Source organism: Falco peregrinus, chromosome Z (genome assembly GCF_023634155.1).
Source record: "Falco peregrinus isolate bFalPer1 chromosome Z, bFalPer1.pri, whole genome shotgun sequence".
Taxonomy (NCBI): domain Eukaryota; kingdom Metazoa; phylum Chordata; class Aves; order Falconiformes; family Falconidae; genus Falco; species Falco peregrinus.
Window position 1 is genome coordinate 58,243,547 of NC_073739.1, and position 13,862 is coordinate 58,257,408.

At 40.3% G+C, this 13,862-nt stretch overlaps 1 protein-coding gene across 1 annotated transcript; it reads left to right on the forward strand.

Annotated features, from left to right (window-relative positions):
• The first annotated feature begins 10 nt into the window (after positions 1-10).
• NSA2 (NSA2 ribosome biogenesis factor) lies at positions 11-4,489 on the forward strand. Its single transcript, XM_005244380.4, has 6 exons — positions 11-142; positions 319-506; positions 1,533-1,683; positions 2,004-2,183; positions 3,362-3,554; positions 4,211-4,489. The coding sequence occupies exons 1-6, from the start codon at positions 140-142 to the stop codon at positions 4,276-4,278; spliced, it is 783 nt and encodes a 260-aa protein (XP_005244437.1). The 5' UTR covers positions 11-139; the 3' UTR covers positions 4,279-4,489.
• Positions 4,490-13,862: the final 9,373 nt, after the last annotated feature.

Consider the following 13,862-nt stretch of genomic DNA (forward strand, 5'->3'; position numbering starts at 1 on the left):
CGCCGGCAGGAAACAAAGTGCCGCGGGGGAGCGTTTCCAGCCGGGGCCGCTTCTCGGGCGGCCCGCCCTTTTCGCCGAGGAGGAGGCGTCTGCGTGGAGGCGTCGGTGGAGCGTGGGGAGACGCCGCGGGGCCTCCGCCATGGTAAGGGCCGGGGTGGCGGGGTGGCATGGGGGCGGTGGGGGACGGGGAAGGGGGTGAAGGCGGCCGAGGGGGCCCCGCGGTCGGGCTGCGGCCCCCGTCGGGCCCCTACCATGTGTCCCAGCGGCGCCGGGCCTCGGCCGCTGCTGCCCGCTCACCGCGCTGCCTTGTGCCCTCAGCCGCAGAACGAGTACATCGAGCTCCACCGCAAGCGCTATGGGTACCGCCTGGACTACCACGAGAAGAGGAGGAAGAAGGAGGGACGCGAGGCTCACGAGCGGTCCCGGAAAGCCAAGAAGATGATCGGGCTGAAGGCCAAGCTCTACCACAAACAGCGGCATGCTGAGAAGATACAGATGAAGAAGACGTGAGTACCCGCCGCTTCTGTGGCGCCGTCCAGTCATCCTGACAGCTGAAGGATGAGATGAGACGTTTCAAAGAGCTACTCATTACTTGGAAAAGTTCTGCTTCTAAACAGCACTCGGGTTGTAGGAGGGTGTGGGTTTTACCTCAGCGAAGACATTTCTGATTTCCTCAGTGGATAATTCTGCTCCTAAAAGCCATCCATAAGATAATGCGTTAATTAGCAATAGCAGTGACTAATGTAGTTATGACACAAACATGAATGCATTTACTTAGGTCTTTTACATCAACTGATGTATTAGTGTAGCAGGAGGCAGCAGGCATTCTCACAACAGTGTTAATAGGAACAGTACAGTAACGTATGCAGTATTTGGGCAGAACATGAAGCTTGTATTCCAGGATAATTGCAGCATAGGTAAACAAAAGCATTTTTCTGAAAATCTCTTGTTCAGAAACTGAAATCAAAGCTGTTAATGGTATTCTCTTTTATCCACCGTGGTGTTCTTGTTGTTTTCCAAGTGTAGATAGTTATTTTCCTCTGCTACTTGTTAAAGTATTTGGCTTGTTAAACAGACCTACAAACTAGTTATTTCCCCCTAAATAGCCTCAAAATTAACAAAACACAACCTCTTTTATGCACATGTGTTCCTGGTATTTGTACATGCTGCCATCAAATCGTGGAAGAGTAGTAGTTTGTTTTTTGTCAGAGGAAAATTTCTATCTCTCAAAGTGCTTGGCTACTTGTTTTAAGTCATTCAGAAATCCTTGAAAGTTGCATGTCTTGTGTTCTTGCCTTGTTGTGAATTGGCAAGCTTTTATGCGCTGTGCAGCCTGTCAGTTGTTACATTAAGTGAAACTACTGGTTTACCTTGAAAATTATTTAGGATTATTCCTCAAATATAAGCATGTACTTGTTTACAAATATTTCTTAAAACTTTGAGCAGACATGAGCTAAGTTAAAATACATAAACACGAACCTTTCTTTTTTTTTTTCCCCCCTGCTTTTAATACTGGTTTTCTTTCCTTGCAGCATTAAAATGCATGAAAAGAGAAACACAAAGAAAAAGAATGATGAAAAAACACCTAAAGGAGCTGTACCAGCATACCTGCTGGACAGAGAAGGCCAGTCCCGGGCTAAGGTTCTCTCTAACATGATCAAGCAGAAAAGAAAAGAAAAAGCCGTAAGTAATTGTATTAAAATTCAGATACTTACAATTACTTGTGACAGTGACCACTTTGTGTTGCTGATGCTCAGGTGTCTTATAGCCTAAGTAAAACCTGAATCCTTGAGTAACTGAGTAATCTAGGACAAAGTAAGCAGATGCAATATCTTGATTTTCATAACTTGTAATTGCTAGTTAAAATAAGTAGCTATGAGTTATATAAAAAGTATGTTTACCACTACACTCTACATAAATTTTATTTTATGTTTTGGTTGTCCCTTTTCATTCAGCAATGCAGCATGTAAGATTACTGACTTTTTTTTCCTCACCTCTTCCAGGGGAAATGGGAGGTTCCTGTGCCAAAGGTCCGTGCACAAGGAGAAACAGAAGTTTTAAAAGTGATACGTACAGGAAAGAGAAAGAAGAAGGCCTGGAAGAGAATGGTTACAAAAGTTTGTTTTGTTGGAGATGGCTTTACGAGGAAGCCTCCTAAATACGAGCGATTCATTCGACCAATGGTAATGTTCTCCAGCCTTGAAGAATATTGAAGTAACGATTATTTTTACTTACTACTTTGAGTTTCTGTGGTGAGGAAACTTTCTTCTGTGATAATGCACTTGATTACTACTGATGCAGAACATTCCTTTTAGTTCCCTTGCAGAAACCTAAACTTCTACTAACTTGAGGGTGGGGAGATGCCCCTGCAGTCACAGTCTCTGTTGAAATCTCTGCTCTTACACCCATAACTGAGATGGTGCCAGTAAGTTAGAGCTACGAGTTGTCTAATTAGCATGGGAATGTCTCTAGCAAAAGCACTTCGAATAGGTTTTAAAGTTGGAGGCTTCTGTTTCAAGCTACTGTGATTCTGTAAGCTGCAGAAGCCAACTTTGTTGTAGGAACTCATGAACTCCCTCCTCCTGGCCTGTTAAATAAGCTTGCAGCACAGTTCAGACCGTAGGCAAGGGGAGTGCTGTGCTGTGTTCTTACACAGCTGCAGGAACAGTGCCTGAACTCTAGCAGCCTGGCAGTGCACAGGAGATAAAACTAGATTCACTAAGACTGTGTAATTTTTCTGTGAATAGCTGTTCCTGTTTCCTCACAGGAATCAACAGAATCACTACGCAGGCTGTGTGTTGGATCGTACTTCATTACTAGTTCAACTAGTTCAATTACTAGGTCTTACACAGAAGCCTTGGATAGATTTTTATTGACACAGAGAAGTTTATGGTACTTGATGGTAAAGTACCCTTTATGAAGCACAGGTCATTAGATGGAAGGTGCTGTAAGAGATGGGTATTTAATATTTCACAATATGTGAAGTGTTTTTCTGTTTTACAAGAAAAAAGGAAAAATTCATAGTCTTAAAAACTAGTAGCACTGTTAAATGTGTTACCATAAATGTCTTATTTCTTCATGAAACAGAAGCCATCTGAGGTAACAAGTATTCTTGTACAAGTATTAAGAATTGACGTCCTGAATATATGCGTGGAAAGCTTTATCTTGCCACTAATCAGGTTTTTAAGCAAACCTGGCATTATGTAGTAGGCATTCAGTATTCAGTATTCGAAGTTGTTTCATTTTTCCCAGTGTCTCAAAACATCTAAAGCTGAGGACATAATGCTTAAAGTGTTAAACTAGATTAGTCATGAGGGCTTAAAGCAAATATTAACTCATTCTGTCACTCCTTATACAACAGGGCTTACGTTTCAAGAAGGCACATGTGACACATCCTGAACTTAAAGCTACATTTTGCCTACCTATCCTTGGTGTAAAGAAGAATCCTTCTTCTCCTTTGTACACAACACTGGGTGTAATTACCAAGGGTACTGTCATTGAAGTGAACGTGAGTGAGCTTGGCCTTGTGACACAAGGGGGCAAAGTCATCTGGGGTAAGTAGTTAAGCTAGCTGCTTTTAAAAGTTTTCAGTCTTCATTGCCTGAGGTATTGTTAAGACAACATCCTATAGTCATAATTGATCCATTGTTAAATGTTAGGTTTGGGCTGTAGCAGAAGCAACTACTGGGCAACTCTAAAAATGCAAGTTTTCCGTGTTAATCTTAGGCTTTCTGTTTACACTTTCAAAATCAAATTAGGTGAAGTTCAGAACAAAGATTCAGTTTGTTTGCCTGTGTCTCAGATTAAGCAATGCTACAAGTCTAAAGACCTATCCACGTGAACAATGAACAACTGTATTATGTTTTTAGTGGAAGTTCTGTGTAGAAGCTTCTTTGTAGGATTAGGCTGACTTCTTTTAACAGAGGGGTTGACATAGACAATAGCAGGACCTCTGATGTTATTTTTTTGTTCACCCAGAACTCTAAATGGTCCATTTATAAAAAGCAACCTGCAAAAAGTTATTTTGAGAACTTAAGTTTTGCAGCTCAGCAGAAGATAGATACAGATTTCAAAATGCATTTCAATTTTGGAACAGGAATTCCCTACACTTAAGAGACTTGTGGATTGAACTTGCAAACATAGAAAAATCTAATTAATTATATGAACTACTTCAAGCTTTTGTAGACATTTAATTCTCTTTTCTCTCTAGGGAAATATGCACAAGTAACAAACAATCCAGAAAATGATGGCTGTATTAATGCAGTTCTACTTGTTTAAGTTGTGTTTGATACTAAGCATCGGACGTGGGCTCCTGCAAAATCAGTGGTTTCAACAAGTTTGCAAGATCTCCGGAACTGTCAACCATTCAAGACCATTGACCCCAGAGGCTGGTGAGGAACTTAAACATGCCAGAAGTGACTGCTCAGGTTTTAATATGTATTATGTTTGCTCAGCTGAACGATGTCCAAATAAAGTGTTTCAGTTTTCATGTTTTGCTGATGTGGTATGGATTTGATTAAAATTTGTTTTTTTCACAGTGTTTTCACAGTAGTTTTTTGGCTTAGATATATTGTGTAAAAGCTTAATTCAGCTCACACTCTACTGATGGGAGATACAGCCACTGTTTCCCGTGATGGCTGCTGTAACAGCTAAAGGTGCAGAAGAACATGCTAACTCGGGAGCTGGAAGAATGCAGCTAGAATCTTACTGCAGACTGACAACAGAAATTAAGCACTCAGTTTGATACTTGCCTCTGTAGAAGCATGGATGTGAGAACGTATTAGGAGCATGGGGCTGCAGGATGGGAAGATAACTAGGAGGGCAGCTATTCTCTTCAACCCCGTCATCCTGCCTTACCTCATGTCTTTCTCCCCTTTGCTTCCATGACTGCATTAATGGAAAGAATAAGGACTGGAGAGTGTAGCACTGTAGTCCCAGCAAGAAAAGAACAGTTTCAGAAGTTTACATTGGGGTTTAAGATGTGAAATTTGAGAATAGTGTGATAGGCCTGATACTACAACTACTTGTAGATATTTTGGTGACTTTAAGAAACATTCAAGAAAAACTAAAGGTGACAAGCATCAACTGATCAATATATATTAAGGTTTTGTCCTTGAAATACAAGAAACAAAAGCTGCTTCTAAGGTGGAGCCTTTCAGCAATCCTGTATGTAACTACACCAGTAATATAATCAATCAAGAATTTGGTGGTAAACAAACAGCACAATCTATCACTACAAATAAACATCCTCGCCATTTTATATTCCTACTCTTAAAACAGTACTTCACTTCAAGCCAAGGAGCTTTTAACACAAAATCCAAGTCAAACCCATATAAGCTGTCTCCAGTTGATGAGGGCACTCCTATCTCTCAACACTGTAAGAAGGAAACTTTTAAACAAAATGCTTAACATATTTCAGAAGCCAGAATGTAAATAGGAGTGCATGGGTGTGGTGGTGTGCCTTCCCCCCACCCCCACCCGAGCTTTGTTTCAGTGGCAGTGCTCAAGTAGCAACTGCCTGAGGCTGTCAAAATGGATGTGTCTTGGAAGTGGATGTGTCCGGTTGTGATGGCTGTATCTGACTCAAAGTGGATTCCAGAGAGACAAGTAACAACAGGAGCCAAGGGCTAATTTGAACAGTGCGCCCACCTAGCAGTGCCAGTCAAGGTCCGAGTCAAGCCAAGTCTGAAAGAAACGAACATCTGTAATCAGAATGCAAATATGACTATTAGTCAATTATCTTACTCCATTAAATAGTGAACAGCCCAAAGCCCGTTGAGCCCTCCTGCATGGCAGCAGGCTGCATGCCAGAATCTCCCCTTGGGTAGGGGCGCCCCTCAAGGTTACTCCCTGGGGCTGCACAGATGATTGGCAAGTGATTAATAGCATGACAGAACTTCGAAATCTTAGCTAAGTGGTATAAGGGATTGATTGTGCACATGTAATATTTTAGACATAAACTGTTGATTAAGGCTGAGACTAAGCCTGGATCCAGGTGCACCTAAACTGCCTGCTGAGAAGTTCAGAGCACAAGGGGGTCCTTTCTGAACCTCAACTCAATGGGAGGGTCTCCCTGACAGTTTTGTCTGACCTGTCTTCTGTGCAGTAAATAATAAGGTGTACCTTGCCATCAAATCTTGTTAAACCACTGTTGCATTTACTATCAAACCATTAAATAAATAAATAAATAAAACCACTGTTTTATACCAATAAACATATTGCTGCTTCTCTTTTACGAGCGAAGTGCGTCATCCTCCATCTGTGACAGTGGGGGTTTTTTTGCATTAACAAAAGTCTAAGCTAGAGGTGGTCACATGCAATAAGCAGGTTGAGTAGCAGATTATAGAATCACTGTTAGTGTAGTTACGGTTGGAAGGGACTCGAGATGGTGTAGTGCAAGCCCCCTGCTGAAAGCAGGGTCAGCTACAGCAGGTGTCCAAGGGCCACATCCAGTCAGGTTTTGAGTTTCTCCAAGGACAGAAACTCCACCACGTCTCTGGGCAACCTGGTTTGGTGTTTGACCACTCTTAGAGTTTAAAATGTTTTATATTTAAATAGAATTTCCTATATCCCAGTTTGTGCACACAGCCTCTTGTCCTGTCACTGGGCCCCACTGAGAAGACTCTTGCTCCACCTTCTTATACCCACCCCCCATATTTATACACAAGGTAAGATCCTCCTGAGCTTTCTTTTCTTCAGGCTGAAGAATTGCAGCTCTCACCCTCTTGTATGACAGTTGCTTTAATCCCTCAATCATCTTCCTGACCAGGTCATGTTTTAGACCGTGAACTCTGGCCAGGAAGTCAAGCTAGCTGCTTTTGTACCGGCTTTCAAACTTCTCTTACACTATCTGACAGAGACAAAACAGATAAGCCTCTGTTTTAAGTTCTTGTTGCTTTACCCTTTACTGCACATTAACAAATAACATGAACAGAATAATTTTCTACAGCTGTCTCAAGAACATCACTACATTTTGTGCTCAAAATACATGACTTGTTGGCTGAATAACACAATTGTTGCACATAAAATGTTTTAATACACCACACTGTAGGGAGCTGGTTACAGCATTTCTAGTTGGCTTGTCTGCAGCAAACTACACCAGTAACTGCTAAGTTTACATCATCTTGCATAGGTCGTATAAACAGCAGAATGCATGCTGTAACATTCAGAAGAGCCTATTCTGCACCCTTTTTCATAAAAGTCTTACACATAAGCTAATTAAGTACAGGAAATTATTTTAATTAATAGAAGATTTTTCCATTAATAATCTTTGACCTTTTAAAGCTCCTTGGTAGCAGGTTGTAACATTATGCTAGTTCTAGTGAACTGAACCACTTTAAAACATTCTTCCTGTACAGCAGAAAGGACTCAAATACTAAAACCCAAGAAAAAAATAATCACAAAATATAAGTTTAATTACTACTTCAAAATATTCCAAAAGCAGCCAAGACAGTACTAAAAAAAGGAAATCTATCACTGTAGCAAGACTTAAGTACAATACTCTAGAATAGCAATACATCTTCAATAAACAGAGTATCACTAGTTTAGAAAACATCTAACAACGCGTTTGTGAACAGAAATCTAGAGGTGTATCATCCTGCAAATAAAATTTTAGAATGGTCATGTAAAGCAGAGAAGCTGAAACTTAGGCCTATTTGTTGCTATGTTTAACTTGGTGCTGATGACACTGTCAATTATCAATTTGATTACAGACATCTACAAATGAAATGGTATTTAAAAAGCAATAAACAAGGGTCAGACATAATTTCAGGTAAGTTAAAAGCACATTTGAAATAAAACATGTACGTTTTCATGTAAAGTGCTATGAAGCATGAGAACAGCAAACAAGAATTCTGCATGAAATGAAAACAGACCAAAAAAGAATGGGGGAGAAGCAAATCAAATCCTGTTAACAAGCAGTACAAGAAACACATTTGAACAAATGTTGGATTCAAACACAAAACAATTTATCATTGAAGTGCAGTGCTCAAGTTACAAATGAATGTTCTTTAAACTCTATTCCTAAACTATATAAAGCTCAAAAATAATACTGCTTGCTTTCACTGTACACATGTAGATCTACAGCATGTTGTAATAGAATTTGGTACAAACTTGTATAAAGTTGATGTTTTAATCATTGGTTGCTGGTGCAGTAAGATCTTAAAAATCTTTTAAGTATTTCATTGTAATAAGACAGACAGGTAGCAGACCAAAAAAAATTGCCCAAGCCTAAAAACCACTGGTTTTCCCAAGGTAAAACACTTCAGTCAATACAACTGCCAGGTAAGTTCCCTTGCATCAATGTAAAAGAAGGTATAGACTATTAAACTGCTGTTCCAATGGGACAGTCAGTACAGCAATAAAAACTATTATTTAAAATCACTGTTAAGATTTTGCTACAGTCTTTACTGCAAGACGATTGATGCCAAAGAAGTTGTTACAGAAATAAATGATGCCCTTTAGTTCAAAGTACTGCTGTGATCACAATTAGAACAGTGTCGAGTTTTCAAGAGTGTACCGGTTATCAGAATTGCTAAATGCATCCCAACTGTCCACATTCTTTACCAAACTGGCTATCAGCTACCATTTCAAGTACCCCACATCTACAGAGGTATCTACTTAAGAGCATACTTAAAGATATGAATATTTAAAGATGTTTAGTATTTAAAACTGACTCACTGAAATGAGATCAGAAATCTGATTGTTCTCAGTAGAAAACAAGACCGTCCCAATCTAATAATCTTGTTGTAATATTTACGTGTTCAGTATGCAAATGTATTAAAAGAAAGATACTAATGGTATCAGTTCCAATTTAACCATGAAAAGTAAAAGCCAGATGACTGACATTACCTTCTCAGAAACACAGTTTTCCAACCTCACAGAGAACACAAGTGATAACCACACTTCTCAAAAATCCACCCAGAAGTAATTGAAATAACTGGGACTTGGTTTTCATAAGCAAAAGAACCCTTAACTTTTTGGAAGTGGATATATTTATATCAATTTGATGAGAAACAGCTGAAGGAGGAATGTGAAATGATCCAAGGAACTGATAAGGCTAACAGAACACAGACACAGTGACCCTGAAGAGTCCAGCAGAACACAGTGACCCTCAGGAGTCAATGCTGTGGAACTAGGATAAAAAAAAAACATTTGCAGACCCACAAATTGCTCAGACAAACTACCCAAAAGCAACCTGTCCTCATCATAATATAATCATAACAGTAAAAGTATTCCCCTTGAGGCAGAAACTTTGAAAAAGTAGCCACCCTGAACCTCTGGAGCATGTGCATTGTACATAAGGTAAAAAGTTATAGCCGATCATGTTGTACAACTCGTGTTTGTTGAACTGTATGTAAACCTCCTAAAACCAGGAAAAGGTGCGCTAGCTTTGCTGATTTACCGCTCAGCACCCATCTCTGTGCAGGCATAAAATAAACAAATGTCTCAGCTCTGTGTGTTAATCAGCTTTTGCATACTGGCCGAAGAACCCTCATTTTGGGACGTTTTTGGTGATCCAGATGAGACAGCCATAAGGCCTTGCCTGGATTGTCTTCCCATCCCCAACAGCGGACCAGACCGGACAGAGCTCCAGCATGCGCCACCCTACTGACTGGGGACTCCTCCAGATGCTCTCTAAAGTCAAGGTGACAAGTGACTCAAAGATAATTTGTAATTTGCAAACAGAGATATTTGCATAAGGGCAAAAGGGGGTGAATTACTTACAAGTAAGTGTAAAATTTAATTATAAATTAGATTGCTTCTGTGGAAGATTAGGTCACATGTAGAGGCTTGGCAGGAGTGCCCTAATTGGCCAGGGAGTCAGAGATGAGTGCACACAAGGGAATTACCGACCTGGGGAGGGTGGGCAATGAGACCCAACAAATCTGAGTACTGGGTTGAAATGGGATCAGGCCAACCCATAATTACACTCTGTAGTCCTTTGGGTTGTATTTTGAAACATCGGAGTAAGTTTGGGGGTGATACGATGACTACAGATAAAGAGATACTGTAATGACTAGTGGCCAAACTATAAATTGGACGATGATGAACAGGGGGCCAGAAAATGGGTCTTTATAATTTAACACCATATTACAATTCATACTCTTTTTTTCATTGAGGGGGGAAGCGGGACAAAGTGCCTTTTACTGATACCTTTATGACTTTGTACAGAGAACTAGATATTCAGAAGTGCCAGCTGGGGGGGAGATATATTGATGCTGTGCGGGCCAGAAAAGGAGTGTATGTGGAGACGCATGTATATGCAGTAAGAATGGGACTGTATGTTGTAGTGGGGAGGAACCAGAGGATGTACAACTGCTGGTGCCCACAGCCCCACTCCTACAGGGTACAAATTCAGAAAAATCACCATTATTTCAAAAAACAAAACAGATGTGTGATAAAAATTTTAGTCCTGTTCCTAGCAGGACCAGGGGGCAAACCCAATGAATGAGTCAAGCACCTCTGAGATAAGCAGTGGGGGTGGAGGGCTTACAAGTTTTTGTACATGCCGTTTACGACCTCTTATTTATTGAGCTGGAAACTGTCAGTTCTTACTAGGAAAACCCTGACAGAATGTGCTCGCTTTTGGGAACTACAACATTGATGCATAATCCCTATATAAGGTGAGACAGGGTCCTAAAGAAAGTCCATCAGATTTTTATGAAAGTTTTTGGCTACCACACACAAAGTAGATAGATTTAAATCCAGATGAGGAAGCTAAATCAGAAAATGTTTAACATGTTATTCATTGGACAACCATCACAAGAAAAAAAGTTGCAGAAGGTTGACAGGACAGGAGGAATGGTCTATCTTGCAGTTGATAGAGGGAGCATATGAAGCGTGTAAAAACCTAGAGGAGAAAACAGATCAAGAACAGACTAGGATGAAATTGCAGACATCTATATTGGCAGCAGCTGTAACCGACACTGCTACAGGTAACAGAGGAACAGGTAGAGGAAGAAAAGGGGAAGAGAAAGAAGGGGGTTGGGAAGAAATCTGCAAGGTCAACAGAAAAACTAATGTCCCCACAGGGCAGGCAAAAGCAAAATCAGTCAGGAAGCACTGATCACGTTGGAGGGTTCAGATAACAAATGGAGACCAGGCAAGAACACTTAAGGCCTCCCCAGCTGATCCCCTGTTCCAGTAAAGCTGGGGAATGATACCATAGATTTTTTAGTAAGACAGTGGGGCCACCCACTCAGTTGCAACAAGTTGTAAAGAGCATCTCAGTAAAACTACGATCCCAATTGTGGGGGCAACAAGAAAAAGGACTTTACAGCTGTTCTTACAACCTATGGAATGTATGATTAGAAATACTAAACTAATTCACAAGTCTCTATATATGCCAGAATGCCCCCTCCCTTTATAGGATGAGACTCACTATGCAAATTGAATGCTCAAATAATTTTCTCTGAGAACTCCATACAGCTCCATATCCCACCTAATAAGGCTTGGCAAGCTCAAGTTTGTTTGCTGACGGATAAAAGTTCAGAGGAGCTTGAAGAGAACATCCCAGATGGTGTATTGAATATGGCAATTCCTCTGGGTATGGGCTTCAAAGATACCAGGTAAAGCAAAAAATTAATTAAAATGGAACTGAAACCAGGAGTAAGACTGGTAAGAGTAATAATTTACTAGATTGGAAATATGTAAAAGATCTGAGCCTCTGAAAAATACTTTTGTACTGTATAGACCGCTTAGAGAATGTCAGTCTGAGTTCCATACACCAGTTCCGTCCATAAGGAAACCTCACTCTCAAGAATATTGACTAGTACAGGATCTAAGAGTAATAAACCAAGTAACAAAAGATACACATCCCACTGTACCAAATCCTTACACCTTGCTGGTCTCGGTACCTGAAACCAATGCTTATTTTACTATGCTGGATCTGAAAGATGTTTTCTTTTGCATTCTGGTGGATGAGTGTTTTCACCTTTGAACAGGGAAACCTTTCTACAAGAAGGCAGACACAGTTATGTTGGACTGTTCTGATACCAGCAGTGCCAGAGGGTTAATGTATAACCTTAGCATATGTATATCCTCAGTATATGTACAGCCTTAGTATAATTATTAGATTGTAATCAAGAAGTCCTTGTACTACTGTAATTGTTAAGATAGTCATCAAGAAGACGTGGTATTGAATGGACAAGATTTATGATCTAACTTGAAAGGAACACCTAGAATGAAAGAAAAAAACGACTGAATCTCACGGAAACCTAGCAGGTTTTGCCAAGCAACATCATAAAAGGATGAAGATGACCGGGTCATGAAGTATTTAGACATTAATTTGGGTTGCAAAAGCAGCCCTTTGACTCAATTCAGAAGAAACTATGCATGTGCAAAAGGAGAGAATTACTGTAAATGAATCCAGGGAAGATAACTGAGTATGTACGTGACTTTGAATAATTTAATGCATATGTATGATTATACAGAATATAAGGAACAAGTATTTGAGTATAAGGTGAGCCCATTACCTGTGCTCCCAGCGCCATAATAAATAATGCTGCTTTTTAAACTTCAAAACAAGTCTCAGTTTCTGTGACTGGTCTTTCAGCAACACTTCCTCAAGGATTTAAAGACAGCCCTACTTTATTAAGTGAGCCATTGGCTGAAGCATAAGAGCAGTGGTGAAGAGGTAGTAACAATGCTACTCTTTTACAGTACATGGACACCATTTTGATTGGAGTTGACACTGAACAAATCTGCATGGAAGCAACGATAAGCTTATTGAACTTTTTGGGACTAACAGGATACTGAGGACTAGCAGGATACTGAGTTTTTAAAAGGCAAGCTCAGAAAACAGAAGTTATTGTTTAAGGGCTCTGGAAATCGGGAAGATCAAAGTTAATATTTATATGGGCTCTAAATATGCCTTTGAGGTTCTACATGCTCACAGAGCTATTTGGAAAGAATGAGGACTAATGAACTTCCAAGGATAATGTTATGAAGTGTGGACAGATCCTAAAACTATCCAAGCAACATTGAAACCAAAAAAGTAGGCATAATCCACTGCAGAGGCCATTAGAAAGGACTGGGAGAATTAATTCAGGGAAGTACAAAAACTGATTTCACTGCAAGAAGGGCAGCCTTGCATGAATAGGTAATTGGAGCCCTAACACCAGACAGAAAATTAACATGAAACCTCTCCGGCACTCAGAAGGAAAACCAATTGGCAGAAAACATAAAATGCTCAAAGAATATGGAAGGATGGTGGGCAACTCTGAACCAAAAAGCCCTCACTACAGCCAAAATGATGAAAATTTTCCTCAAGAAGTAACATCAAGAACCTCACATGGGAGCTGATGCTATGTTAGGTGGCACCAAGAGGTATGCCACAGGGCCAAAAGTTCGGTAAGCACAGACACAACAGTTAGGAGATGCTAGATTTGCTCCACAAATAACCCCAAGATCCACAGGAAGCCACCAGCAGGCAAATTAAAAAGGGGCATAAGCTCTGGAGAATACTGGCCGAGACTTCTCTGAGTTACCAATATGTGGACAATGTAAAGTACCTGCTTGTCCTAATAGATACATTTTCTGGATGGCCAGAAGCTTTCACTTGCCGCAACAACTGGGCTGTGGCAGTGGTTAAAATCTTTAAAAAGTAATCTCTAGGTTTGGAATCCCTGAAAGTTTAATCCCTGACAATGGACCTCAATTTTATTTCAAAAGTAGCCCAGTGAATGTAAAGAATTCTCCAGTTTAAATGGGATCTACATACCCCTGGGAGGCCACAGTCTAGTGGAAAGTAGAAAGGATGAATTAAACCCTTGAAAGGCAAATTTCAAAGTTCTGTCAGGAAACCCAACTTAAACAGGTAGACATCTTAACAACTGCCTTAGCCAGGGTCAGAATTACCA

Coding starts and splice junctions, on each gene's coding strand:
- NSA2 (XM_005244380.4), top strand. Junction 507..1,532: donor AAGATACAGATGAAGAAGAC/GTGAGTACCCGC, acceptor CTTTCCTTGCAG/CATTAAAATGCATGAAAAGA. Junction 1,684..2,003: donor AGAAAAGAAAAGAAAAAGCC/GTAAGTAATTGT, acceptor CACCTCTTCCAG/GGGAAATGGGAGGTTCCTGT.